Source organism: Amblyomma americanum, chromosome 1 (assembly GCF_052857255.1).
Source record: "Amblyomma americanum isolate KBUSLIRL-KWMA chromosome 1, ASM5285725v1, whole genome shotgun sequence".
NCBI lineage: Eukaryota > Metazoa > Arthropoda > Arachnida > Ixodida > Ixodidae > Amblyomma > Amblyomma americanum.
The window spans coordinates 213,740,750-213,768,489 of NC_135497.1; the positions used below are offsets into that span (position 1 = coordinate 213,740,750).

At 45.2% G+C, this 27,740-nt stretch overlaps 1 protein-coding gene and 2 long non-coding RNA genes across 3 annotated transcripts; all 3 read right to left on the minus strand.

The window, feature by feature from the left end:
* Nucleotides 1–4,135: 4,135 nt before the first annotated feature.
* LOC144115675 (uncharacterized) lies at nt 4,136–6,468 on the minus strand. The gene is made up of 2 exons (XM_077650139.1): nt 6,237–6,468; nt 4,136–4,495 (listed from the first exon to the last, which is right to left on the minus strand). Exons 1-2 carry the CDS (start codon nt 6,246–6,248, stop codon nt 4,136–4,138), a joined length of 372 nt encoding a protein of 123 aa, XP_077506265.1. The 5' UTR covers nt 6,249–6,468.
* A 1,581-nt stretch (nt 6,469–8,049) lies between these two features.
* On the minus strand, nt 8,050–10,066 carry LOC144095006 (uncharacterized). The gene is made up of 2 exons (XR_013306657.1): nt 9,951–10,066; nt 8,050–8,358 (listed from the first exon to the last, which is right to left on the minus strand). It is a non-coding gene; the product is annotated as an uncharacterized LOC144095006 (long non-coding RNA).
* Nucleotides 10,067–25,423: 15,357 nt separating this feature from the next.
* On the minus strand, nt 25,424–27,517 carry LOC144095020 (uncharacterized). The gene is made up of 2 exons (XR_013306669.1): nt 27,440–27,517; nt 25,424–25,831 (listed from the first exon to the last, which is right to left on the minus strand). It is a non-coding gene; the product is annotated as an uncharacterized LOC144095020 (long non-coding RNA).
* Nucleotides 27,518–27,740: the final 223 nt, after the last annotated feature.

Sequence of the window (27,740 nt, forward strand, 5' to 3'; positions counted from 1 at the left end):
TTACGAGAACAAAATAAGAACAAGCTCTTGTATAGTCCACACAGCGCAAACTTTTAACATATAAACATGCCTAGTCTGCCGGCTATATACCGCAAATTACGGAACTCGTGCGGTTTTCATCGCCCGCCGGTGTCGATTAGGTTCTCGTCACAACAGGTGTCATTGTCGTGAGCCTGAGGGCCCACATATTGAGAAACGCCATTTATTAGCGGCGCACTTTTCTACCCATCATTTGTTTCTCAGTCATTTGCGTATCGCGACCGGTAACGCTGTTTATGCCGATTTCGGAGCGATTTCGCGTGGTGCCGAGAGAATGGACGGAGTTTTGCTCCCGTTGTTTCGTCGTACCCTGCCGATGCAAGTGAAATCTCACCTCAGGAATCAGCACCACTCAGCCGCGCTTGGGTGCGCAATGTAATCGATTCATTCGCATTTACCAATAATCTTCCGCCCAGATCTCGAGCTTGCGGCGTTGAAATCTCTTTTCTTTAGAGGGTGCGGCAAGAATTGGAATAATGGGCTCATTGCCCTAGCCGACTTTATCAGCATACCGAAGGCAGAGCCGCCACATTAAACTCCAAAGGGGTTACATTACCAATTAACTTGGGAGTGTTAAGTTTATAACGGTGCCGACGGCTAAAATTTGTGCGACAAGAGTCCCGAACGCTTCAAATGAAAGCCTTTCAGAAACTGATCTCTTGTTCGGGCATACAAAACGTTTGTTGAGCATTTGTCCGTGTTTTTTTTTCGGACACCGAAAAAAACTACCTATTTTTTGCGGGGGCCAGATTCCTGCGATTTCCACGGGTGACCTACCAGCGGGACGCCGATTTTTTCACCGATCTAAACCCAGTAAAAGCCCTGTTTCGGGGGTTCTGACATTATGACAACGTTCTGCCATTAAAAACATTTAGCGTCGCGTATACTGTCAACCGTCACCGCTTGCCGCGACCTCCAACCGCCAACGCGTATGAGTAGATGGCCTGCGCCTGGTCTAAAGCCGCCATCTGCGCATTCTCATTATAAGCTGGGTGTAGACGTCAGCGGTGGCTATAGACAGTATACACGATCCTAAAACTTTCTATTGTCTAGAGAGAAATAGCCATCATTGAGGGCTATATGAGCAGTTTTAATGGCACGTTTATGCACGAGTTATCAAAACTGAGCTGGTTTTCATGCATCAACATTAGAAGCCCCATCGTGAAGAAAAAGTGTCTGACGTCTTCCGGCGTCCAGCATCATTGCCACGAATTCGGGACAAGTGTTTCTAGTTCCTTTGGCTACCAGCACGTGGCGCATGGCTTAGAAATTTGAAAAACAGCACTTTTACGTCATCCGTGTCTTAAGAAAGAAAGAGAATGATCGAGTGGCTGCAGAACAGATAGTGATAGGCTGCTAATCATAGCAGCACTGGCTGACCGCTGTCCCCTATTGCTGGCAATGAGGGTTGTGCACATTTGCCACCTGCCGCGGTTGGCAGGGGGCAAAGTGGGGAGGGAGAAATCTCCCTCATCACTTCTAGTAGAGAGGAGAGAGCGCTGCGAGGTGGCTGCCACGGGAAGAACCCCCAAAAATGACTAAAGTTGATAATGACACGAGTAATAATACCACGAATGACTCAGAAAACGTGAAAATGACTAATAACGGCTCAACAGAAATGAAAATGACTAAGCATGAAGCAAAAAAATTGAAAACATGACTACGAATTACTCAGCACAGAGCCCAGCAGAGTACCTCAGAAATTTCCAGAAGACATAGATGGCAAAGAGAAGTACACGTGGAAAAGTGTATAAGAAAATATTAAGAAAGCCTAAAAAGTACAAGTGAAGCCATTAAAATCAGGGACAAGACCTAATACTAACGCAGTGTCATCGCCTGGTGATAATAATTATAAACGCCCCCGTACTTTTATTCGGTTGTTACGTGTCTCCGTACGGACGTACACGTTAAGTTCATCGCGTACACCTTAAGCAGGTACACCTTATTCATCGCACAGGCTCGTACGACAATCTTGATATCCGAGCTGCGCTACCCCTTCTTCATGCAATCTTCCGCACACGTGGCATACCAGCAAGCTGGCTCTTAACGTAGAGGTCATCTGTCTTTGAGAGCTGGTGCGCTGCTTGCCAAATTTTGTGCCTACGAATTATTCCAAATTTCTTAGATGGCCTAAAATCTTTAAAAAAAGAAGAGCCTTTCGAGTAAAATGCAGCTAGCAGTAGATTGGCATGACCTTTGGCGGCTGAACCTGCAGACGTGGGATCAAGTCTCGGCTGATAAAGACGAAACGCAGAAGACCCGCTTGTGCTATGCGAAGTCGGCACATGTTAAAGTGCAGCAGGTCGAGACTAATCTGAAGGCTTTCACTTCGGCGCCACTTTATCTCTTCCCCCTCCCCCTTCTTCCGCTCCCTCCTTCATCACTTCCGTCATAGCGCGGTTTAAGTGTCCACCGGTGAGTGAGACAGTTACTGCGCTTTTCCTATCCTTGCAGCCAGTTACTATTGTTCACATTGCCTTCGTTCGATAAACACGCGACAAAGCGCAAAACATCCATCGCCAACATTCTTTCCGTCCGAACTCGTGTTTTCTTTTATCACTTCGTAATGACCAGCTCATGACTATGACTCGCCCCGCAATAACCAGCGCGTGCAATTATATACCTGTTTGAAGAACTGCTTGCCGACAGCGCTACTGTTAATCGACATAAATACACTGAATGAATATACTGACTACAACAAGATCATGTAGTTCAAGTTCGCGCAACACTGCCGCTTCTTAATTGCAAGAACTTACTAGAATAGAAAGAATGCAAAACAGAGGAACTCTCGTCGTTTGTAGGAAGTAGAGATGGCTACCAAGTATACTGGTTTTGCTCAAGCAGCAGTCACTCTCGCACGAATAGAGCAAAACCCGGAAGCAATAAACACAGAAATCGGCAACCGTGAGCGGCACGAGGCTTAAGGAAACCACTCTTGTGCATATCCTTTGCACCACCGAGTGAGATCTGATGCGATAGTTGTCGCCTTAAGCACTCTGCAGGAGAAATCCACTTCTGTAATACGCGTGAAGCCTCGCTATCATGCCGACGTCATTTTTACTTTGGCGCGAAAGTCGTTGTAGGTTGCCTCTTTCAATGCGTGTCAGTGGCGCAGGACCCATGGCGTGACCGCCCTGCTGGTTATTTTTATGTCTGTGTGTGTGCTTGGAGTACCGATGTGAGGCGGATAGTTCCAACCCAGCCAATTCGCCCTCCGTGTGAGTCGTTTTCTTTTTCTTCAAGGCGGCAAGAGGAAGAACAGAATATGCTGGCTGCAGGCGCTGTTAGCCTTACGGAGACTGCCGGCAAATGCCCCACCCGGCTGTGTGTGTACGCAGGCGGCAGTGCACGTAGGCATGTACGCGCGTCTGTTAGAGGAAATTGAAGGAACAACGGCGCAACTACAACGGCACAGTAAAAGGACAACACATGCGTGCACTACCATCTTTTGTCCTTTACTTTTTGTGCTGTCCTTTTCTTGTGCCGTTGTCGTTGTGCCGCCGTTCATTACATCATGCACCAACTCGCCCCACAGGCCGTTAATCTTTGTTAGAGTGTACGCTTGCATTCTTCTTTCACCATTTCTTCCCCCGTCACCGATATGATCTAAAATTTTCTCTCTTTCTCTAGAATATCTCACCGTAATGACATTCATATTACCGATCAAAATTTTATATCTTCCGCCACGCACGGTGTGTAAGGCATCATGACAAAAACGGCCCCGAAGGATATGGCTATTAAGCCCTTATTATACTTATTATGAGCGTTGTCTAGCTAGTGTGGTCTTTTTCGAAGGTCCGCAATTGGAAGCAGTGAAATATTTTTTTTGCGCGTGCAGTGCTGTATAGCTAAGAAAAATATAAATGGAAGGGATATTCTAACCTAGTGTCCGCGCATGCTTTTTGCGAAGGCAGCGTCTTGGAGACATCTTGTAGGGGTAGCGCAAGCATAGTGTTGAACAATAAAAACTCCGAGGGCCGATATTGTGCGGAACAGGACATTTATTGTTACTGTTCTTTCACACTGGTTTATTGTAGTGATATGATATGGGAATGAAAAGTTCAATGAATGGCGGGATACTCTGGCTCGGTGTTCATCAATATTTTCCATAACCACCGTAGCCACCATACCCACCGTAGCCACCGTATCCACCATAGCCACCATAGCCGCCATAACCTCCATAGCCTCCATAGCCTCCATAGCCTCCATAGCCTCCATATCCACCATATCCTCCATAGCCAATTCCAATTATCTTGCCAAATCCGCCTCCGTATCCTCCAAAGCCTCCATAGCCTCCATATCCTCCGTATCCGAGGCCACGTCCGTAGCCGCCGTATCCATAGCCGCCGCCGTAGCCGCCGCCGTAGCCGCCGCCGTAGCCGCCGTAGCCTCCATAGCCGCCCACGAAGCCAGCATTAACAGCCGCGGCCAGAAGCAAGATGCTTGCGAAGATTGCCTGAAAAAAAAAAACAGTACCGCTGACGCTACACAGCTTTCACGTTTTTTTTCTGCGCTTTGCCTTCTGTTTGTTATCGTATAAATGATGTATAAAAGAGCTATGGTATAAATGATGCGAGGTCACGTTGAAAAACTGCGATTAGACTGGACGCAGGAAGAAACCGAAGCAGTATCCGCGTTTGTGTAGAGTTTCGCGATCCTTCGCACGTCCTGTGTTTCCAGGCTGTTTTCTTAAATAAAAAAACGAAACTCAGTTTGCAGTAACCGGTTTTATGAAATCTCTACCGGCCGGGAAATACAGAAGCGAGACCTGTTTGTACATAAATAGATCATAACCACTGACGTATATAAAGTCTGCGAGAACATGACGTGCTTGACTGCTTAAAAAAGTATATAGTGAAGTATACGCTTCGTTAAAGGAAACATTTTTATTTGACTCAACGTTTGGACCGGGGGACCAGATCGCTCCTCCAATCGTAGGCATTGCACAATTTTTAAAAATAGGCTTTTTGAGTTAGAAGAGCTCTTTTTTCGGCATAGCATTGTCAGTGGTGTAGTACATCAGAATACAACTGAGACGTGCTAACTGGCAGGTTGGTTAACTAATATTGAATAGATAACCTTTAACTAAGACTGTTAGGCTCCTTGATTATTGAGAGGCGTGTACCACGCCGCAATTAATATCCATATCAGGTTTTAGAATTTCGAAAGCCCGGTTACCCTCGGCGCTATGGCCCAAAACATTTTGGCTATTTCGACGAGTTACGTATACTGCAGAGGTTGCTTTGCCTGCAAGCTTCTCGAAAGCGTGTGTATTTTGGCGCGATACAGCCAAAATTTGTTGGGCCACGGCGTCAAAGGTAACCGCGTTTTCGAAATTCCAAAAACTGTTAAGGGGAATTGCTTACGGTGGGCTACACGCCTCTCAACAATTAAGAACCCTAACCGTAATAGTTAAAAGTTAACTATTCAATATTAGTTAACCATCCTGCTAGTTAGCATGTCTTAGCCATATTCTCATACATGTATTATACCGCTGACAATGCTATGTCGAAAAAAGCGCTCATCTAACTCAAAAAGCCTATTCCTGAATAACGTGCAAACTCTCAGGTGAAACACCCAGTATACATAGCTTTCCCAAGAGGATCATATCGACCTATATGTTTGTCGGTTGTATTTACAAATACTTCAACGAGACGAAGGTATACCGCAGTGTTCAAGCTGCTGAGTTGGTGCAATTGTCACTTCTTGCGAATACGAATGAGATTTATTTTCGCACCATCGCGATAACATGTGAAGCTGAGATTCGCGAAATGAGAGGTGAAGCTTGCACGGCATTCATGAATATGGGGGATTTTTGGCGGAAAAGCATGAGCGTTAGCAGCATTACGCTGAGGTCTCATAAGGTTCCAACGCTGAATGGCTTTACGGGATATTTTTTTTTTGCCTATTGTATTGCAAGCGATATTTCGGGACACACGGATTTACGCTCACTTTAGTTCGGACAACTGGGTGTAGCACAGGTAAAAAAGCACAGTAAATCCATGCGGAGCAATTATTGACGTAAAAACTCGGACCGCGTAGATCATACAACCTTTCTGCTCCTGTTAAAAAGTTTCACAGCTGCATGCTTCTCGTGCATGTCTCAAGCCTCCTATTTAGGCGCGGGCGGTAGTCAGGAACACGAAAGCGCTGGACCAGAGCAGTGCTGTGCGCGGCGCTGCCCGCGTGCTACTCACCAGAGTATTCATGGTGCTGCTGCGTTCTTTGCTCGCTGCGAAGCTCAGACGATGTTCTTCGCCGTTGCGGAGTCCCGGCTTTTATAGCCAAGTATCTTCCAGTCTCCTGACACGCTTCCGTTATCGCCCAAGTGCGCACCATGGGCGCGGCGACGGCAAGTTTGAATGTCGCGTTCTCTTTCGGAAGGATTCGGGCCGCAGCGATCGAAAACAGGGGCCCTTACCTGTCGCCGGTGAGTTTTTGTGTTCCCTTTTCTTCTTTCACGTCGGCTTCCTACTTTTGCCCCGCCGGTGGGTCAAAGAACAGCCTCGGGTGGCTACAGGCGCCACCCCTTTGACACAGGACGGGCGCCGGCCGCCGCTCCTAATTGGCCCGCGTGGCCGGGCTCGCGCTCGCTCCCCCTTCTTCCCGGCTACGTGCGCGCACGCGTAAGGGATATTTTGTAACGGTGCTGTCGCTACTTTCGCTATAGGGGGCCCGCTGCTCGGGCTGCGTGCAGTGCGCTGGATGAATGACTGCGGCTTTCTAACGCGCAGCACAGAGGGATAGGAGGCGTAGTGACGCTTATTTCGATACGCAGATCTTCCTATGCAAACAGGCTGGACGAAATCGCTCGCTCTGTACACGATGTTTAGCCACTTATGACCCAATGGTGTTCTTCGTAATCACTAGAATATGGTACGCCTTAGAGCCCTAGAATATGCTACGCCTTTCCTGCCGCGCATTTCATGCTTACACCGCCTCTTGACGACGCGACAGTCAGCAATTTTTAAGAGCATTAGCTGTTACTCATCACGCTTCGAGATATCGTGGGGTCTGCTACCACCGTGAGGTCAAAGCGCCATCTGTGGCTGCAACTCGAAAACAGCGCACTTGCCGCGTGCCAATGATGACGTCACGGTCCAATATAGTGGATAGAGGTGGAACAATGTGAGTATGACGTCAGGAGACGAAATGGCGGCATAGTTTCAGTTTCTCGAATCCAACATGGCGGCCATGAAATTGGTTGTTCCCTTTCATCTCTCCCCCCTCACCAAAAATATCCTAAAATGGGTAACGGGACCGCTATACATGTATACATTCATTCCGGTATATAACAGCGTGCACCCATCCGGGGACAGTTGCGCAACCGAATTTGGTAGGCAAATAAAACCCTATGGGTTGTGGTATACAAATAAAACCACAGTTAAATAATAGGTAAACATTGTATACATGCAAATACTAATTGAAGCGTTGCCATATCGCACTGCAAGCCAAATGCTAACCCCACCTTGACCCCCCAAACGAAGCAAATTCCGTTTTGGACGTATCATGAGGGGGCGCAATTCAACAATGGGTAGACGTGCATCGTAATTTCTGTGACAGATGACACTAGGCTGTGATCGTTCCGCTAGGCGGCGTGCGTGCACGCGTAGCCGAGCATGGTGGAAATCCACCCCGTTTCAAGGGGTTTTACATTCCGTTTCTCGAGACGAGCGGCGCGTTCTTCTTCGCTTTCTTCGTCTAGTAAACCAAACAGCTAACGCTCGTTACTTCAACGTCTTTCAGACGGTGGCGACATTTCTGTGGCCAATCGGGTCCCGAACCACGTCCACTATTCACTAACGCCTTGTCACTGCTTTACCGAAGGTGCTTTTCCAAAACGCTGAAAAGTTAACGTCTTGCGCTGTTTTCAACTCATAGCCTAACGATTTAAATTTTGAAGTAGTTAAATAGCGTTCGTCATAGCTGTTTTCTTTATCTAAGCATATACTTTTGCATACTATTTTGTCACTTTCTTCCTTTTTAATCACTGTGAAGCGCAAAGCTTACTCATAACTGTCAACAATATCTTTATTGATGATGGTTCACACTGATCTGTTGGGCTTCTGGTCGGAAATGCCCATGCTTTTAGTCTCTGCTCGCTTTTCTTCAGTACTTGAATCCAAGGCCGCCGTATCCAAGACCGTAGCCGTAGCCCAAACCGTGGCCGTAGCCGAGGCCATAGCCTCCATATCCGAGACCATAGCCGAGGCCATACCCACCGTAGCCCACTCCGTAGCCGAGGCCGTAGCCGCCGTAGCCACCGAAGAAGCCGGCGCTTACGAGTGCGACCAGCGCAGAAAGGGTAACGAGGATGGCCTGGATGGAACAGAAGTCGCATCAGCGCCACTCACAAGGCCACCTTGCAAAGCAAATAACGCGACATAATTGCAAGCACACCGTTCCTGGCACAGCACCTTACTGACCCTCTTGAACTGCTACTGAGTCTGAAATGACTGTTCTCCGCCTGCAAAAGGAGCGTTCTTCTGCTAAGTTGCATCTACGAAGAGCACAAGTGTAGCATCGCCTACTGAGCTTCCTGAGGTTTCGTACAAGTTTCCAGTAATTACATGTGCAGTAGCTGAGCGTTCGGAAATATTGTACCGTATTTGAAAAAACTACAATAGGCTCAGTTACGTGCGCTGTACTGGCACTCGTTTTCATGCGAGAAAATGTAGTGTCAAGTTGAGCAAATACATAAAGCGTCACTTCAGCCGGGCAATGCTACACGCTGAGAGAAAGCGCTATTTGTAGTTCGCGCCAGAAAGCGATAAGTAAAACTGGCGTTACTGAAAGGTCCTTACACTTTGCAGTAGTTCATGACTGATTGTTATGGCTTTTATGCGCGTTTTGAAAGGCTTTTCTTTGTAAATGAGCGCGTTTACCGGAAATGAGCGCATTTACCGCTGTTTTGCCGCATCATGGAATGGAAATGGACAAAACAAGTAACGAACTCACTAAAAATCACTGTCTACGCGCTATGGGCCGGAGTGCCCTGTCAACGTGACGCGAGTAGATTGTTAGCCTCTGCTCTAGCAAATCAATATCATTAATACATGCGTCCTCAATTTTAGTTCTGTGGGACTGTGTTCAGTTGTTTTCTTAAAGCCTTGCCATCGAAGCTAAGTGAAGTGAGTTGACCGAATGCGCTTTCTGGCGGCTGAAGCTGACTGAAGTCTGAGGCGAGCAGCATTGAAGCTTCTGACTGCGACTGGCTGCGAACAATGTCCAGTATCTAACCTTTTTTCGCCCTTATGGAGCTCGGATATGTTCGAACATTGAGGGAAGTGTTGAGAATCAAGGTAAAATATGCTGCTCATACATGAGGACTACTACAGCTCCATGAGGCGTATAACCAGTCACCAGCCCAGTTTGCTTTCCCCCTCAAACTACATCCCTCTGAACGGAACTAACTGAAAATGTCGCTCGCTCCAAATGACTCTCGCTTTTCCGTTTGACCGCCACTAAAGGCTTTGAAGTTCTAAGCATCAATGAGTGTCAGAAATGTAAGTATCAGCAATTAAGGCGCGTTGTTCATCGTCCGCGGTGCTTTCGTGCGGTAAAATAAAATGTTTCTTCAATTCCGAACAGCCCAATGCACTTATTCAACAATGCGGATACACGTTAACCGCAAAATTACGCAAGTTCGTTCCAGGGCTCTGCGCAAAAAGAATGGTTAGCGTGTTTGGTGCCCCACAGTGTTCCTAAACAGCCGACTGGATGTATATGTTAACAAGGAGGTTTTCTAAGCAACAAAATACGCTGAATTTGAGGAGTGGGGAGGAGGCATGAACCTGCTATATACTAACGACCATTTGAAATAGAGCTACGAGCAACTTGCAAAAAAGGCATTCGCTCCGCAATAGAAAACATTGTAACTAACTCTGTGACTGTAGCTTGCGCCTACTCACAATGGTCTTCATGGCGACGGGATTGGCGCTTCAGCTGGTCTCGTGGAACAGTTGAATTATGCTTCCCCTCGGGCACCGCGGGCTTATATAAGCAGCTGAAAGCAGGTGACTTGAAAAGGACTAGGCGTGCCAGCTGCCAAGCGACGCGACAAAGCGGCCAAGATCTATCGCTTTCAGTACGGGTCACCAGCTATGATCCGTGCTCGGCGCACTGAGAAAGATCCCTCGGGGCGATACCACCGGAGGTTGTTCGCTTGCAGTCCTACAGGTTTGGTTTTCAAAACGCCCTAATTTGCTTACTGTTGACATTATCTCAGCTTTCGGGCTTTTGAAAGCTTCTCTCACGAGCAGTCAGTTGAAGGAGAGATTGCTACAGCTTAGGTTTGTTATAGTTAAGCGTGTGTGGCACAATAAAAGCGAACGACAGAGAGCAACCGAAGCATTCAGCTTTCATCACGCGTTAAACTTTGGAGCGAAAGCAAAAAAAAAAAGGCATGCGCCGCGGCGTTGAATAAAACACGCAGAAAATGTAGGCGAGCCTTGCAGCTGATGGTCGCTGCTTTGAGTGGCCTCATTACGTGTGAAAAACCTCAGCAGTTCAAGCAGTGCGATTTGTAAAAAAAGAAAAGGAGCCCAAAAACAATACAGCCACGATTCGTACTGATTTTGTATAGACGTCGAGGACGAGAGAGAACTATTCTTACTCTTTATACGTATAATACTTGCAGAACTGGCATAATCACCCGTATTGTATGTTGGAACTAAGCGTGGGCCTGCAGGCCTGCGAGGATATCTAACTGTGGCCATAAAAGTGGTCAGCTTTGTCAGTTTTTACAGCACTGGGTATAAGGCTGTTCGGATGTGCCGCATTTCATTTCTCTTGGTTATCCACTGATAAGCTTCATGTTGCAACGGCAGTTTCTGGGAGCCTTCTCTTCATAAAGGGACACTGAGGAAAACTTCATCCAATTTTTGTTCCTGGGCTGTTTTTTTTGTGTGTAAGCTTTCGTATGTCCGGCAGCAAAAGACTCGCTTACTGCTGAGAAAACTGCATCTAAGAATTCCTCCCTTACTGGTTTCAAACATGTGACATCAAAAGCGAAAAGGCCTGCGTGGTCGTCGTTTGGGGGTGAATGGCGATGGTTCCTAGCCTCTGGGATCCGTATCCTCAAGAAATGGCGACACCTGTATTTCGTTCTTCTGTTCTCTAGCTTACAAAATCCCCATTTTCAGCGATCCTGGTCTCTGTTATTACAAAGCGGTAGCCTATGTATGCAAGCGAACTCCAATTTGTCCTCAGTGCCCTTTTAACGGTAGTTAGCAATGCACGACAGAGAAAGAAAGCAACAACCGACTAAACGAACGCTTAAACCTGACTTCAGTTCGCGGTTTAAAACAAATCACAGCAAGCATGAGAGTAATGAGAACTTTCGCACTAACGTATATTTCTCAATGTTCGCATATTCTCGGTATATGCTTGAGAAAATTGAACATGCAATGGGTGCAATGAAAAGAAAAGATCATGCTTTCGAAACCAATGTTATTCAGCCGAAATTCGTGTGAGAACCTTCAAGGTCGTTTTTACCGCGTCATTCAGGCGGCGCGCAGAGACGGCTCATGACGGCATGTAGAAATCCTTGGATAAGTGGTGACATTAGACAGTTTTAGCTGTGCGTACGCAAGTGCTTGCGTACGCAAAGAGCTACGGCGCTGCGTGCGTTACGCTGTCCGCTCCGAAGTATAGTTTTAGCTGACCGTGCCGTAGCGTCCCTCAGGCACACGTGGCGCCATCTAGTGACAAGAAGTCAAACCACATCAACGCTCGGTTGAAGAAAATTTCATCCGTGATTACTGATAACTACTGTGAGTGCATTGGGAGCCTTTTTTGTTCCAAGAAGAAAAACTATGAAAACCGAAGAAAATGCAAGATCTGGCTAAAAGTTAGAAAACTGCTTCGCCAGGTGTCGTTGCTACGAGGAAAACACACCGAATATAGTTAGGCCTAGGAGCTTGAAGATCGCCAAATTATCTGAAAAACAGGGGCTAGTTATCGCTTATACCGCTACGTGTGGGCAAGATTAGGCGAAATAAAAGCGAACCGCTACCATTTTGGCGAGCTATTGCGTCGGAGAATCCAGCGGCGACATGTATTTATTCCGAAGCGGGCGAGCAGGGCGCCGCCATCTTGTCAATGTTAGCGTACGCAAGCCACGCAAGCGCCGCAACGCAAACTCCGCTGGCTAGCGTACGCAAGGCTACCGTACGCAAGACGCAAGGCTTGCGCTTGCGTTCTGCGCATGCGCACTACCGTCCCCGCAAACTCCTCGCGTACGCTAACTCTTTGCGTACGCACAGCTAAAACTGTCTATTGCATCGCTACTGGTTGCGGTTATACCGAAAATTGTTGCGTTTTGCGAACGGAGACATATCAAACTTTCATTTTCACTGTATCCTCTTGCATGTCTAATATATAGTATATGTATAGGAATAGGTTAACCGCTTCCTCCCTGTTGCTACGGGGTGTGCTATGCCTGCTTAAGAGTGCGAGAAGGTCGGTTGGCTGCATTATTAAAAAGAACTTTTAATTCGCTATTTCTTACCCAAGTGGCATGAAGATTCGTAAAACAAAATTCTATTTATGAGTAGAAAAACCACGTGAGTATTATTCAAGTAAATCTGGTTTTCGCAAGTTCTTTTTAGCAAACAATCCGTGGTTTTCAGTGTTTCATACTTTCAATAATATTCGTCCAATTGGTCAAGAAGATTGCAGAAAACAGAGTTGTCCGAAAAAATTAGTATTCCCTCCTCGTAATCGATTTGCCTCCAGCCCGTTTGTGTAATTTAATAGACCATCACAAATTTAGTGGAAGTTCACAATAGTGTTTCACGCGGCTGAAGTGTTCAGTGTTTTAATTTATCTAATCACTTGTTTTCCACGGATTAATCTCAAGTTTCATGTTATATCCGCTTTGGCGGACTCAAAGCAAGAAACTATCCTTTTGCATTGAAGTAATTTCAGCAGGCCAGCGTAACGCCTTAAACTTTACGCTTGCCTGTTGAATACGACTTGACGGTCTTCTTGATGCACTACAGTTGAAAATATATCCGAGCAGAAATCTGTTTTCTCGCAGTCCAGGCTTGAAACACACGAAACCGCTGCACACACGTTCCCCTCTGAGAGTGCCCGTCACCATGACAGTTTGTAATAGGTGAAGTAAGAATTAATTACCTTGGTTGGTACTTACGTCCGGCATGCGCAAGTTAAAGCTTGCCCCGAAGAGTTCTCGCCCCAGGAGTCCTGAGGGGACTTTGTCGCCGAGTAGAAGTACGTCGCAGCCCACATCTTGGCAGCAGCTGTTTCGGAGCGTCGAGAGCATTGCAAGTACTCGGGTGACTGTGAGAGTCACTGCACGCAGCTGCTTCCTCAAGGGGGCTCGAAGCCACCTAGCGTGAAAGTATTCGTTTCCTTCTTGCTGCGAAGCAGCATCAGAGAGCTTCTACTATCGTCATTGCCAGTCCTTTAACATAAATTTTCAACCTTTGCCTTAATACCGGTGCCTTTCCTCTCAAGTTGCAGATATCTAAAGTCAATACAATTTATGAGAAGGGAGACAGAAACAGCCTAGACAACTACAGGCCCATATAAATACCACCTGTTTTCTCAAATGTCTTAGAAATTCTATTCACTCACGCTTTGTGTCATTTACAAGTAACCATAACGTATTCACAGATTAGGAACTTTCTTCCAGAAAAAATAGTTTAAGCAAGCTTGCCTTAATTACTAAAAAAAACATATCCTGAAGAATTTAAAAAATTTGAATTGGGAATAGTTCTCGACCATCTTTGATTCCTTAACTCAAAACTTACTCCTGAAAATTTATAATTATATGATATATGTGGTGTTGTGCTTAGTATGATGAATTCTTATCTTGCAAACCATCAGCAGTATGTATTGTTAAACAATTTATTGTCAATAACTAAAACAACATCAATTAGTGAACCACAAGGCAGTATTCTGGGGACTTATCTCTAATATTTTCAGAAATGACTCGGCACAAATAGATATTTCTGTAAAATACATAATCTGAGCTGACTACACCAGCTTGCTTACTGCAGATAATGATATCGAGGCTTTTTTTCGGCGTGGAAATCAATCTCTTTAAGGTTAACTGATCAGACAGGAATGGTCTGACTGTAAACGGCAAGAAAACAAAAGCCGTCAGGAAAACAAAAGGAAAGCATATCGAACAAGGACACACTCATTTTTATTGGAACGTACTTGAATACATATTGTAAATAATTTCAGAACATTACCAATAATATTTTCCTAACATATGATATGAGATTTACAGTTCGATTTCGTAAGAGACAAACCAGCTCGCACTACAGGTCTACTTTATAGCCACCACGATTTACTTCCCTTATCAATTATAATTCTGTTTTACTACTAAATTTCTTGTCAACTTTACACTGCTGCTTCCTCGCATGGGGTAATCTCATAACATTTTGACGTATTTAGAAAAAAAATTGTCAGAATTTTCAGAAACTCACCCACACAATGCTCAATTTACACGATCCTGAAAGAGCTTACCTTTGTGAACGCGGGACACTTATGAATTATGTTTGTGTAACGCCTTAATTAAGGACAAAAAGCCAAATAACTTCATCTTAAATCTAACTAAAATAGGCAAAAACTACCACCCATATCATACGCGGTACATGGAAAACTGAGAAGTTTCATCATCAAGAACTAATAACGGAACCCAAATGCTTTTTAGCATAGTTCCAAGACTGCTGATTAACCGTCACGAATATGTCACATTGCATGGATACATTAAGAACCTTGATATGTTATATACTTAATTTTTCATTACTGCGTATGTATATATCTTCGTTTCTAGGTTTTATTGTAGAATGTGTTCTAAAATATGTGTAATTTTGATATTTCTTAACACCAGTACAAGAATGTGTTGCTTCTTTTTCCTTTGCGAATTATTGTAATATATGTATTTGCAGATTATATGGAATTGCTATGATATTTACGTACCGTTTGTAAGGTGTCTGCCGCTGTCCCTATGTAGTAGGGGGTGCGAGCTTGTCAAGCCGTCCATAAGAAAGCTTTTCTCACTTAAACCCTAATGTCTCTCAGAACATGAAAACTCTTTCAGCTAGAGGCCTGGTCTCGATATGGAAATTATCGGCAAGTTATGTGATGTCAGTGGCTTGATGAAGCTAATCAAAGTTCTAAAGACGTGGTTTTCTGCGTTTACAGAGTTCAACACTCTTAAGGAAGCCTTCACTTGATCATCACTTCAGAACTTCCCTTTTTTTAGTTTTTTGTTGTTGACATGTGATTAGGTGTTCCGAAAACAATCGCTTTATTCGCTGACGATGATGTACTAGAATCTAAGCAGTGCAGAATGCCACAGCCCCGCAGTGTGACATTTCATTTAACTAGGCTGCAGCTAGAAATGGCGAATCGGTTCACATGCAGCAAAGTCTAACGCACGGTTTAACGAGAACGTGCTTGTACTGTTGCTGAATACTTTCAGACCACTGAAACAATTTTCATGACAGAAGATGAAAAATTCTTGAGGGCCCCATTCTCTTCAAACTGAAAAAGAAATGAACATGCTAAAATCGGATCGCATATTTCAGGCTGTGTAAACAAATTTGAAAAAAAGCCCGTCAATCTCTTGACGAAACTTAATTCTCGTTTCCAAAACTCATCCAATCCTTAAAACTTAGGATCCTCGGCTTGAAGTGCTAATAGGCAAACTATATATTATAGAACAGGGACAGACTAAAGACAACACTGGGAAAGGATGGTTTCGGGAGGGGGTCTGTTCGTTTTACCCATTGTATTGTTGAAACTTCACCGAAACATAAAAAAAGACCAATGTTATTTTTCTATTGAAAAATAATCTTAACCCGCCCATTAAATAGAAGCGTTCTAAACTGACCTACTCATTTTTCCGTCAATGCGTATCGTCTAAGGAACAATTACTGAGGCTAGTTGTTGCTTAAATACCATCATGACTGGCAAGTGGCGCAACTCAGAAATAATTTTTTTCCGCAAATCCGCACCTCGCAAACTTTTGTCCATAATTGTACATGACCGTTCATTTGCCTGTCAGTTGCGTTTCCCTTCATACTGGGTGCCATTTTCGTACTTCACAGCGCATATAGCTTTCTCTGGGTAAATCTACGCTCTAGAACTTCTCATTTTGTCTGAAAAAAAGTATGCCATGTTGCAAAAATTCTGGGGCTGAACCGAGTCCCGACCAGGTTCGGAACGGTTCCTTTGAATCGTTCCGGTTCGGGTTCAGTTCTAAGACGGCGAAACAATACGGGTTCGGTTCCAGTTTCGGGTTCAGGTTCGTTTCCGGTTCAACACTCTGGTTCTAACGTCCACTTATTTCCTCAACATCGCTGCAACAAATACTTCATCTGAGTTAGCCGCAGGGTTTTCCGATCCTCAACTGTCGTGTTTGTTGCGGACGAAGCAACCGTCCCTTCAGGAAAAATATTTGGTCGGTTTCAATCGGAACGAACGGGATAACCTTCAAATCACACTAGACTGCACTTTTTTCTTGACACGCACCCTGTGTACAGGGCCCTTTAATGATGCACCGTTAACACCGGCCCCCGCTTATGCCGAAATTCGGAGACAGAAAGGATTCCTTCGATGTTCAGTAAATTAGTATAGACAAATCTGCTTATAACGAATTTTTCTTGACAATTTGCTGCTCTTCAGTTTGCTCCGTTGGGCAAAATGAAACCCCCAAAGTATTGTATAACGATTATTTTCAGGATCCATTCTTCTGGCTCGTTGCCTTTGGTAAGCCCCACCTTTAATAATGGTGTCAGCCAGTGACACCATGCACTGAATATCAGCGTTGACTTCGCAGGTGACAGTTATCGCTAGTGAGGAAACGAAATTATGAGAAATTACAGAATGCTACCCCAAATTAGAAGCGCTGAGCAGTATAAACCGCGACTATCAATGGGGACATGCACGTTAGCGTCCATCATACAATTTTGTGATTTTAGAAGACGGAAGACGCCATATGTGCAGGTGATATTAAGGATCCAAATCAAAGTCCCAGCAGTTTTTTTTTTCGGTTGATAAAAATTATTCGTAAGTGAAGTTACAGATTGAAGTTTCAGTGCGCAAGGGTCAACGAAGATCTCCCGTACCGTAGTCGCCAAACAAGCAAACTATTCACACTGCAGTGCGAGTAATTATTTATTTATTTATTTGAATTGTTGCGAACAGCAAGACAGGTTTTTTTCAGGGTGGAAAAGAACGCCAGCAAAGACAAGGAAAAAAAAGAAATGCTAAAACATAAGCAACATCATTCATTTAATCATAAAGCAATTGATTCGTGCCAAAAATGTGCTAAGTTTGCGAGCCATACAGTATAAAAGTCAAAATATAGAAACATACAAAATGTTTTATGGGGGGGTTTAACGTCCTTGATCGACTCAGGCTATGAGGGACGCCGTGGGGAAGCGCTCGGAAAATTTCGACCACCTGGGGCTCTTTAACGTGCACTGACATCGCACAATACACGGGCCTATAGAACTTCGCATCCATCAAAATGCGACCGTCGCGGCCGGGATCGAACCCGCGCCTTTTGTGTCAGCAGCCGACAGCCACAACCGCAGAGCCACCGCGGCGGCACAACTGTACAAAATGTACAAGTGAAAGAATACAGATATTGACCTCAAGAAAGCAGGCAAAAGGGGTTCACGCTAGCCATCTAAAATATAGTGTTCAGAATTATATCACCGGAGAATAGGCGATAAATTATTTAAGGTCAGAACATTAAAGAATTTTTTTTGGACGCCGATTCTATCTTTGTATGAAGTCCAAATATTGGCAACTAGCTTAAAGCACGGATTCTTTCTTGAACCTCAAGTTATCGGGACAAAGTCAATAATGGCCGAGTTACTGATCATGTGAGCGATCATGTGACCTGAGCTGAAAACAATAATGAAGCCACGAGCTAGGGTGGTACCGACCATGATAAAGGACATGGAGGTTAGAACTCGCCCTCAAGAAGCCACAGACTATATCGACGCTACCTCCGAAGAGTTTGCTGGCCGGGAAGCTAGAGGATTCCTTAAAGCAATTCGAGCGTTATTTAGGGCAAGAGCAGATTTGCACAATTCGGAGTTGGCGCACACCGTCATCAACGAAGTGGCCCGTGTGCAGCATGAATTCATGCGAGCGCAAAGTAGCCTTGATTAAAACTGTGTGCTGGATATCCGCCTTGGCCAGTCGCATGCGTTACATTTTTTTTTCTTTAGTTTTTTTTTCGTGGTAATCTTAGGCAGCAAAGCCCAATAGCGCCTACGTCGCTACTTGTACAGTGACAGCCGCGGAGGAGGAGCAGAAATGTGTGTCGTGCTTGTGGTGCTGCCTGCTTGGATGCACCGTAAGTTAAACGCGTTCTAGAAGCTGTCTCTTAACTGCACCGCAGCCATAAATACGGATTCAAACTCGGCCAAGAACCTCTTAAACTGCGGAGGTTACAGCTGCCTGGGTCTTACTAGGGCCGTTATAGATGAACAACTCAATGCATCAAACACTGGCCGCGACGCACTGCAGTGTCAATACTCGAAGTGGAGAATTCACTCACGCTCGATGCCACTCGACCCTGCATGTGGAAGGAGGGAGAAAAGAAAACAGAGCGGTGGGAGAAAGAAGCACTTCCATTCAGCTGCTATCTGATCAAACAACGCAACGGTCGAGACAGCGGAAGGAAGTAACTGAGCAGCTCTCACTAGGCCTTTTGCCCTACTTATTTTTGCGCTTTTCCGGAGAAAGCAAGTCCACTATATTCCTGTGAGACCACACTGGAACACTGGTGCACGTGCTTACGAAACAATCGCGTCATTCTCCGGTCTTTTTTTTATATATATGTGTGTGTATATAACTGCGCCCGACTAGATCTGCCTTTCAGAGGCCGTTGCATGCGGGCAAAAGTGACAAAAATAATACTATTAAAGTGCAAAAACGGTTTTTCGAAACCCAACCTCCTGCCGTATCAACCTAAGCGAGCTGAGATTATGCGGCTGCCGACCAGAATGCAAATGCGCACGAAGAAAAGGTTTAGCTCCGCCGTCTGCGCTCGACCGCGTGGCAACGCCGAAACGCGGTCGTACGGCAGCCGCAGTATACTTGTCAGGACTCGGTTCATTTAAGAGAAGGGACATTCTGCAGGGCGATAGGGAAGGGGAGTTTTTGCTTCGATCGATCCTTGCAATAAGGTAAACACGGCCAAGCAGTTCTGAGAACTGACACGTCAGAGAGTTCCGCTTCGCTCCAGCTGTTTCATTTCATTTCTTTTAATTTATTGAATCCTCAGGGCCAGAGGCATTAAAGATGGGAGTGGATACAAAAAATACATAGACAAGAAAATGAGTATTACAGAAAATTTCTGCTATTTACAGAATGTTAGCGTTCCATTCACGTGAAGCACGAGGCAAGAAGGAATGAAATGCTAATAAGGTGTGAAATGTTGAAATTCCAACCTTGTGGCGACGATCGGTGCGGCTTAAAACATAGTGGGGAGGAGCAATGAGTGTGGTCCGTAGAGTGGAATGATGGTGCAATTAATGAAAATGGCTGAGACGAATTATTTTTCTGTGGCATGCTAAAGGCTGTAAAGAGAGGTAAGTTTTCATGCTGGCTACGCTTGCGCCTCGATTAAAGTTAGGTAAAATGAAACGCGCGGCATTATTTTAGACCATCTCCAACAAAGTTGTAAGTTTTTCGTAGTGGGGATCCCATACAGCAGCTGCATATTTCAGTTTTGAACGAATCAACGTTTTGTAAAGCATTAATTTAAGAGAAGACGGGGTTCTCGTTAAGTTTTGGCGTACATAGCCCAAGGTGCGGTTAGAGTTGTTAATAATGTACTCGATGTGATGTGACCAGGAGAGGTCTGCAGAAATGTGGACGCTCAAGTATATATATGTAGTGACAGATTCTAAGTGGACGTTATTTAAGGAGCACCTGGAAGGGGTGTTAGCATGTCAGGATATTCGCATAACTTTACATTTGTCAGTTTTTAGGTCCATGAGCCAATCATTGCACCATGTAGAAATATAGGTAAGATCGGTCTGAAGAAAGTTAGCGTCTTCGGATGATGTTATTTCGCGATAAACAACGCAGTCGTCAGCAAAGAGATGAATGTTATATGCTACTTTGGAAGGAAGATCATTGATGTGAGAAACAGAAGCGGTCTAATGACTGACCATTGAGGCACTCCCGAGTAAACGTCACTGAAAGGTGAATCGTAGTTGTTAGCGGAAACAAATTGTGATCGGTTATGAAGAAAGTATTCGATCCATTTCAAAACGTTATGATCAATGTTCAGTTGATTAAGTTTAAAAAGTAGTAAACGGTGACATGCCTTGTCGAAAGCTTTAGAAAAGTCGAGGAAAATGCAGTCTGCCTCTGAGGCGCTGTCTAAAATAAGGTGGAGCTTGTTAGTAAAGCAGACAAGTTGGCTTTCACATGAATATGATTTTCGAAAACCGTGCTGTGTAGGCGTGAAGAAAGAATTAGTCTCGAGAAAATTAACAAGGTTTGTGAAAATTACGCATTCTAATAATTTGCAGCATGTGCTGGTCAGCGAGATGGGACGATAATTTGCAGGCGACGTTTTAACTCCTGATTTGAAGAATGTAACCACGTTCCCGATTTTCCAGTGTGTGGGCAAAGTTGACACATTGCCCACACACTGGAAAATCACACAACATATCCCAGCTGGCTTGTACAGATCGATAATCAAAATTCTTGAAGAAGAGTTCTATAAATGCTGGTAATTCGTTATTAATTGCATCAAAGTTAGCTCTGTTATAGTCGTGAATGATCTTTTTCTTTTTGGCGGGCTTAGGACCAGCCGCCTTAATGTTGAAATTCAGCCAAGAGGGATTACTAATGCTGGACAAATAAGTAATGGCGGAAGCAATTGTCGGGCCGATATGTTAGAATCAAATCCAAGATGTTGGCGGTATTAGCGGATGATCTGGTAGCTTGGGCGACTAATTGTGGAAGTGAGAAAATGGAGCGTAAATCTAGAAATTCACTGGCATCGCAAGAAAAGAGAGATACGGTAGGAGGCTCGGAATCCGATCTTATGTTAGGAAGATTAAAATCTCCGAGTAAAATCAATGTAGCTGAGGGAAATATAGGGCTTATGATGTTAATTTCATCGTGAAGGTCACTATTGAACGAGCGCTCAGTAGAGGGAGGACGATAACATGCTACGATCATAACTTTCTTACGGCTACTGATCCGGAGTTCCCGGGTTCGAAACCGGCGGCGGCGGCTGCGTTTTTATGGAGGCAAAACGCTAAGGCGCCCGTGTGCTGTGCGATGTCAGCGCACGATAAAATCCCCAGGTGGTCGAAATAGTTCCGGAGCCCTCCGCTACGGCACCTCTTTGTTCCTTTCTTCTTTCACTCCCTCCTTTATCCATTCCCCTACGGCGCGGTTCAGGTGTCCAACGATATATGAGACAGATACTGCGCCATTTCCTTTCCCTCAAAACCAATTAATATTATTATGGTAAAGAGTAGTCAAAGCCCAAACAGTTTCTAAAACGATGTTAGTATCGACGCAAGATGGCGGTATGTTTTTCGATATAGCTAGAAGAACGCTCCTTCCGCGTCTGTAAGTGCGATCACATCGATATATTGCAAACTGGTTAGCGTTATGAAAGACTTCGTCATCACGAACCTGTGACGAGAGCCAAGTTTCAGTTAGTGCAATAATTTGCGCAGAGCAGGTGTCGATTGCCGGGGAAAGAGTCGTTTGCTTTTTTGAGATACTTCTGATGTTAGTCTACAGAATGGATACGCCAAATGATGAGATAAGACCACTGCCCCTCACGGCCCCCTAGGGTGTAGCATGTGGCGCTGAATCAAATGCATGCTTAATGCGATCGCTTTGTGGTGCGGTTTCTTCGACACAGTCTGCAGTTGAATTGTGCATGAAGGATTTTTTGTTTAAAACTAACTTATTTTACCGGAGACAAAATTTGGGTGATCCTGGCTGACTCTTGCCGGACTCAATAAGTTTCCTGCGGGCGAGTCGAGTGGAGGGCGAGAAATCTTCATTACTGTAACTTCATATTCTTGGAAGTGACTGCGATGCGATGGAGATTACTTCTTTAATTTTATAGCTGCTGAATTTCTGAATTTAGCTATTATGGGTCTGTTGTTTTCAGCGGAAAGGGTGCCTAGACGATGGACACGCTGAATTGTGTTGTTAGGAAGTGCGTCAACAACTTTGGTTAGAAGGGTCTTCAGTGTGGTTTCCGTTTGTTCACATGTTTCTGCAGAGTCTGGCAAGCCATGTAGTCTGTTGATGTGCCATGTGGGCATTAAAGCTCCGATTGGAGCTACACTTGGGCTACGACAGACGCCGCAGTGAAAGGCTCCGGATGTATTTCAACACCCTGCGGCTCTTTCGCGAGTACTGACATCGCACAGGACAAGCGGACGTTTTCGTATTGCGCCTGCAGCGAAACGCGGCCGCCGAGGCCGAGTTTAGATCCCGAGGCATTGTTGTCAGCAGCCGAACGCCGTGCCCACTGAGCTGTCCTGACGAGCATCACCTCCAACTCCTTGCAACGACCAGTTTATTATCACAAAGAAATTTAAGGCGGTATTACCTTTTTAAATAGTGTGCTTTTGGTGACAATGAAACTTGTATGGATATTCGTGTTCTGCGTAATCCTGTAGTTTCACTGCGTTGTGTGTCATAGTCTTGTGTATCTCGTGACTACAGAGCTCGCGATTAGGAGACCACGGTTTCCCTTAAAACCAGCTAACTTCATCTGCTCTCAATAACGAACGATATGCGGCAACTGGCCAAGACCCCAAAAGTTTCTCTTCTTTTCTTCTTTATGGCTGGTGACCAGCGACTCGCAAGAGGGTTTTTTCGCCGACTGTGAACCAAGTCGCAAAACTTTTTCTTTGTTAGCTTTTATTCAGTCATATTTTTATTCGATCAGTCTCGCCAGGCGGACTTAAAACTCTCACTGCGTGCATCTAATTTCACCCATCGTAGCTCTACTCCTATTTCTAGAATTTTGTTTCTCTTTCATCACTTTTATTGCCTGTAATGCATCATAATAAGGCTGACAGTTTTAAATTCTTATATTTCACAACTTAGGTGACTTACTTTTCTCCTTTTAATTCGTGGCAAGGGCTGAAGACGCTTTGTTTTTGCTTTTATTTTTGTTTAGTCTATGGCATAGACTCTCTCGCTCACAGTTTGCCTATCTGAACTAATGAAGCTAGTGAGCCGCATTCGTAAGTTCACAAGGAAGGTCAGCATTACCACCATTGCCATCATTGCCAAATGTAGAAAAGAACTGCGCTTTGTTCAGTTTTTCTTGTGGCGGTTTGCTGTACAACACAGGCAGTGAAGACGCATCTGCACAGCAGTATAGTAATTTTTCTTTTAATGAAATCTTACTCAGCACACATGCCTGCTCCTCCATTGTTGTTGTTTCAAACAAACTATTGCACTGTGTTTTCACTCAACACACCCCATTAAAGTTTGATTCATTCAATGATCAGTCTTATTCTGGACAATATAAAATAAAGAAGAGGGCATTACCGCAGAAATTAAAGCAAAAATTATTGCAGAACAGTAGCACTGTGTTAATCACAATTGTGCTCTGAGTCGGCACAGAAGAGATTACCAGCCCACCAACTTCAGTAAGGAAGACTAAAAGTGAAGAAGTTTTCTACTATCCGTGCTGTCAGTACGTGGTCATATTGCCTAACTTTTTACCTTTTTGTCTGATTACAGTGCCAGCGTTCCCGGGCCCATTTTACTGTGCGAAACTTTTATTATGTAAATATGGACAAAAGTAACAGCTGTCAAATTTTGCCGGCGTTCATTTACGCCAAAGGAAGCTGTGGCAGACCGGCACACATGAACACGCCAATGGCACAATGTATAGGGGAAAAATTTGCCGTGTCATTGTTGTAAGGATATTTATTTGCCTCACGGTACATGTAAAGCAAGCTGAACACTAGTGAAGCAAACCTATTATATTGTACCTGCTGTTCCTGCGCCACACTCCAGTGTGCAAGAGACGGGCCATCGTGCAATGCGCCAGTGGATCGCCAGTCGCTATGATGGGAACAATCTCGTCCGGACAGAAGCTAAATTTGCACAAATGTTCCGTCGCAGACATTCATCCACCTCTCGGGATCAAGTTTCGAGTGAGCAGTAGATGTTTCTGGGCTTCTTGATTCATCACTATTCAATAAACAAGAGCCGAGCCGAAGTGTGAACCTAAGACAAGGGCGTAAAGAAGAGGATGACACATGTCTTGCCTTCACTGAGTTCAGCTCTTCGGTTTGCAGCGTCCGTCCTGCTTCTCGTGCATGCCAGCTGCCCGCACTCTGGCGTCATGCCGTGCGCTGCAGCGAGCCACGTGGTACAACCCAACAATCAAAATGGCCGACTGCGTCGTTTAGCGTGCCGCTTGGACTGCTGTGGTGCCACGAAGCCTTTTGCACAGACCACGACTGGGCGTCGCATTTAAGGCCTGCGAATCCACGCCATCCACCAGCTCCCCGGACCTGCGTGAGTATGTTTTGCGCTTGCTCAAAATCCGCGGGCGAATGGGAAACGTAAGCCGCTGCCTTGCCTCGCTTGGACGTCCGGGCTCTGACTGTGGACGTAGTAGTACGAAGCCCGCGATGAGGATCTACAAATACATGTCAACTCATCTGCTCGGCCTACTAATGCACTTCGGAACTTTATTAGCGGCTTCCAGTAAGCGCGCTAGTAGCCAGCTAGTGTCATGCATTCGAATTCATCTTCACTGAAAACCAACGTGACCTTTCTTGTCTCCCTTCGCCAACACCCATTAAAGAGTTGTAGGTTAAAGCAATCTGTCTCATGCCGACCTCTATTCCTTTCAATGTTATTCTTTTCCTCAGCTCACGCTAGGCGTATTTATTTACACGGAGCTGGATTTATGTAACTACAAGGTCTTTGTGCGCTGCTTGTTGTCTTTCCACATTCCTTGTTTTGAAAAAGTGAACTGACCCCCTTTGAATGCAACCTCTCAGTGCTACTGCACCTACCGTTCAAAGTTGATCAACAAAGCTGTGCGCACGTGTTGTTAATCGTGGGCGTGTTCTTCCAAAACCTCCAGGGAGCAGTCCTTTGTGACAGAAAATATGATTTTCCAAGTTCTCCTTTCAGTTAATCTATATTTTGATTTTGGCAACTCAAAACAGTACTCACACAAAACAAGTAGTTTGGGTGGAGGACGTTCGGATTGCGCACTGTCGGTTTGAAGGCAGATTTTGTAGCTGAACTGTGACAACCCAGATACAGCTAGGAATAAGCAGGATTCCTGCTCATTTGTAGCTTTTCTCAAACAGCACTTACGCCAAGGTAGTAAGTGATTTAAAGTATTGCACACTAAAGACGCTGATTTATTTCACATCTTTATTACCCGTCTTCGAGCTTCACTGATATCATTGGCATTTTTTGCGATGGCAACACCGGAGCAAGCGCACGCATTTTCCTTCTTTCAACCACGCTGCATTCTTCCTCAGCCCTTGTAGCCCAGACCGTAGCCGCCATAACCTCCGTAGCCGCCATAACCTCCGTAGCCGCCATAGCCGCCATAACCTCCGTAGCCGCCATAACCTCCGTAGCCTCCATAACCTCCATAACCGCCATAACCGCCGTAACCGCGGCCGTATCCACCGAATCCGAGGCCACCATAGCCGCCGCCGTAGCCCAAGCCGTATCCGCCGTAGCCTCCGAGGTAGCCAGCGCTGGCGAGGACGAGAAGGGCCGCAAGGGTGGCGAGGAGGGCCTGCGGGAAAGAGGCACAACCGCGCCCGATTGACGAATGTGTTGGAAATGACGCGTCACAGTGTCGCACAGTGAAGCGCTTGGCGGGCGGGTGCCCACGCTTTGAAACCGCTTCCCAAAAAACAATGTCATCATGTGTCGAATCTTAAAGCCACCGTGAATAGCTGTGGGTAAAGATCTTCATAAATTAATAAATGAGTCAGGCAGTCTTTTCATTAGGCCTGCTTTCTGTTTTTTGCACACGTCTAGTGTGCTTTAAGTCACTGTGAAAGGTTCTAAAACACAGGTCTACAGATTAGGTAGTTAAAGGTGGTCATCTGGAGCTTTGTTTATACATCATGTAATTGCCACAAATTTTAACTGAATTCATCCCTCTGATTAGGATAGGAGCCCGGTGTTCGTTATGCGTTGATCGTCACAATGATTGAACTCGTAGTCGCATGAACACGCGAGAACTCCTCTGCTTAATAAAGGAAATGAAATTTAGGTGTCAAAGGAACGAAAACGCCTTCAGCTGTCATCACCGCTACCTAGTGCACTTAGAAGGGATCACGTTAAAAAAAAGCGAAGTTGGGTAAGATCTAAGTTTCTATTCGCGAACGTGTTCAAATATTCTACTATGCTCTTAATGACATGTCAGTGAAGGCGGTGAAAACAATTACTTATATCCTGCATTCTATAGCAAGCGTTCAGCGAGTAGTTTGAAATCCAGTGAGCATGCTGCAGTTAGCTTTTTTTTTCTGCAGAAAATATAAAAGCATCTTCCCCTCACTTGCGACGTCCTTCTTAAATGAAAATCGACACTCTGCGTGGTTTTAAATAATTCCCAAAACACTTCAAGGTCTCGCCGAGAAGCTGCGGGAAAAAAAAAAATTCTCCGAACACTAGTGCTATGGTGAACTGCAATTAATTTCGGGTATCAGCACATGATGGCGCTTCCTTTCAAGCGGCTTCCGGCTTTCCCTTCACCCGCAGCTGTTATATCCAAAACCTCAGCCGCCACTGAAACTCCACACCCATGCACAGTAAGCTTGCTCTTAGTATGACGACTGAAAGCAGTCTACATTTTCAAGAGAAGCCTGGGTTGTTTGTGCAAGTGCTAAAATGGCCAGCGTTGTACTTGCATTGTTCCCCGCTTTCTCTTGGCTGTATTGGTCTAGTTAGAAATATTCCATATCAAGTAGAAAGAGCCTCCGTTGTAAACGTTGACAATCAGGGACATTGCAAATATTTTAAAGTTTGTTTACTTTACGAAAGAAAATTTGCAGCTGTAGCGTACTGAACAAAAACATTGCTGGTTTGGTTATTTCACCAGTCGCAGCAGCAATGCCATCACCTGTGCTCTAGTATGTATTCCAGAGGGGGATCAGAGGAGTCCTTAAATCATCTATACTCCATGCAAAAACCTTTTTCATTACGAAACATCCAAGCTCAGAGAAAAATATTCATGCATTCGCCTCTACCGCTTTTGCGTGCACGCATTTAAGGCATTTCAAAACCTTCTAATAGAGCGCTGGTGTCTCACGAATGTTTTGCAGAGTAAGGGGGATCATGGCTTTGCAAGTCTCCGAGTCTTTCCCACAAACCTGCCCCACAACAGCTCACTTACGACAGTTTTCATGACGACTGGAGGTTTGCTGCTGGGGCTGCTAGTAGTTCGCGGTGGATGCTGTCTGCAGTGGATGCTCTTCGCAGTGTTGGGCTGCTGCTTATATACTGTCGTCGGCCGTCAAAGCTGTCCCCTGCTATCTCCATCCAACGGGGTGGCAAAGGCGTGCCGCACGCAGACAAAGCGGCCGGGTTCGGTAAGCTGTCGTTGGCTGGGCATATCATCCGTGCATTGACAACTAGGTGAGATGGCTGTCCGATACGGGGAACCGGTGAAAGCTCTGAGGTGGAGTACCGCGCGT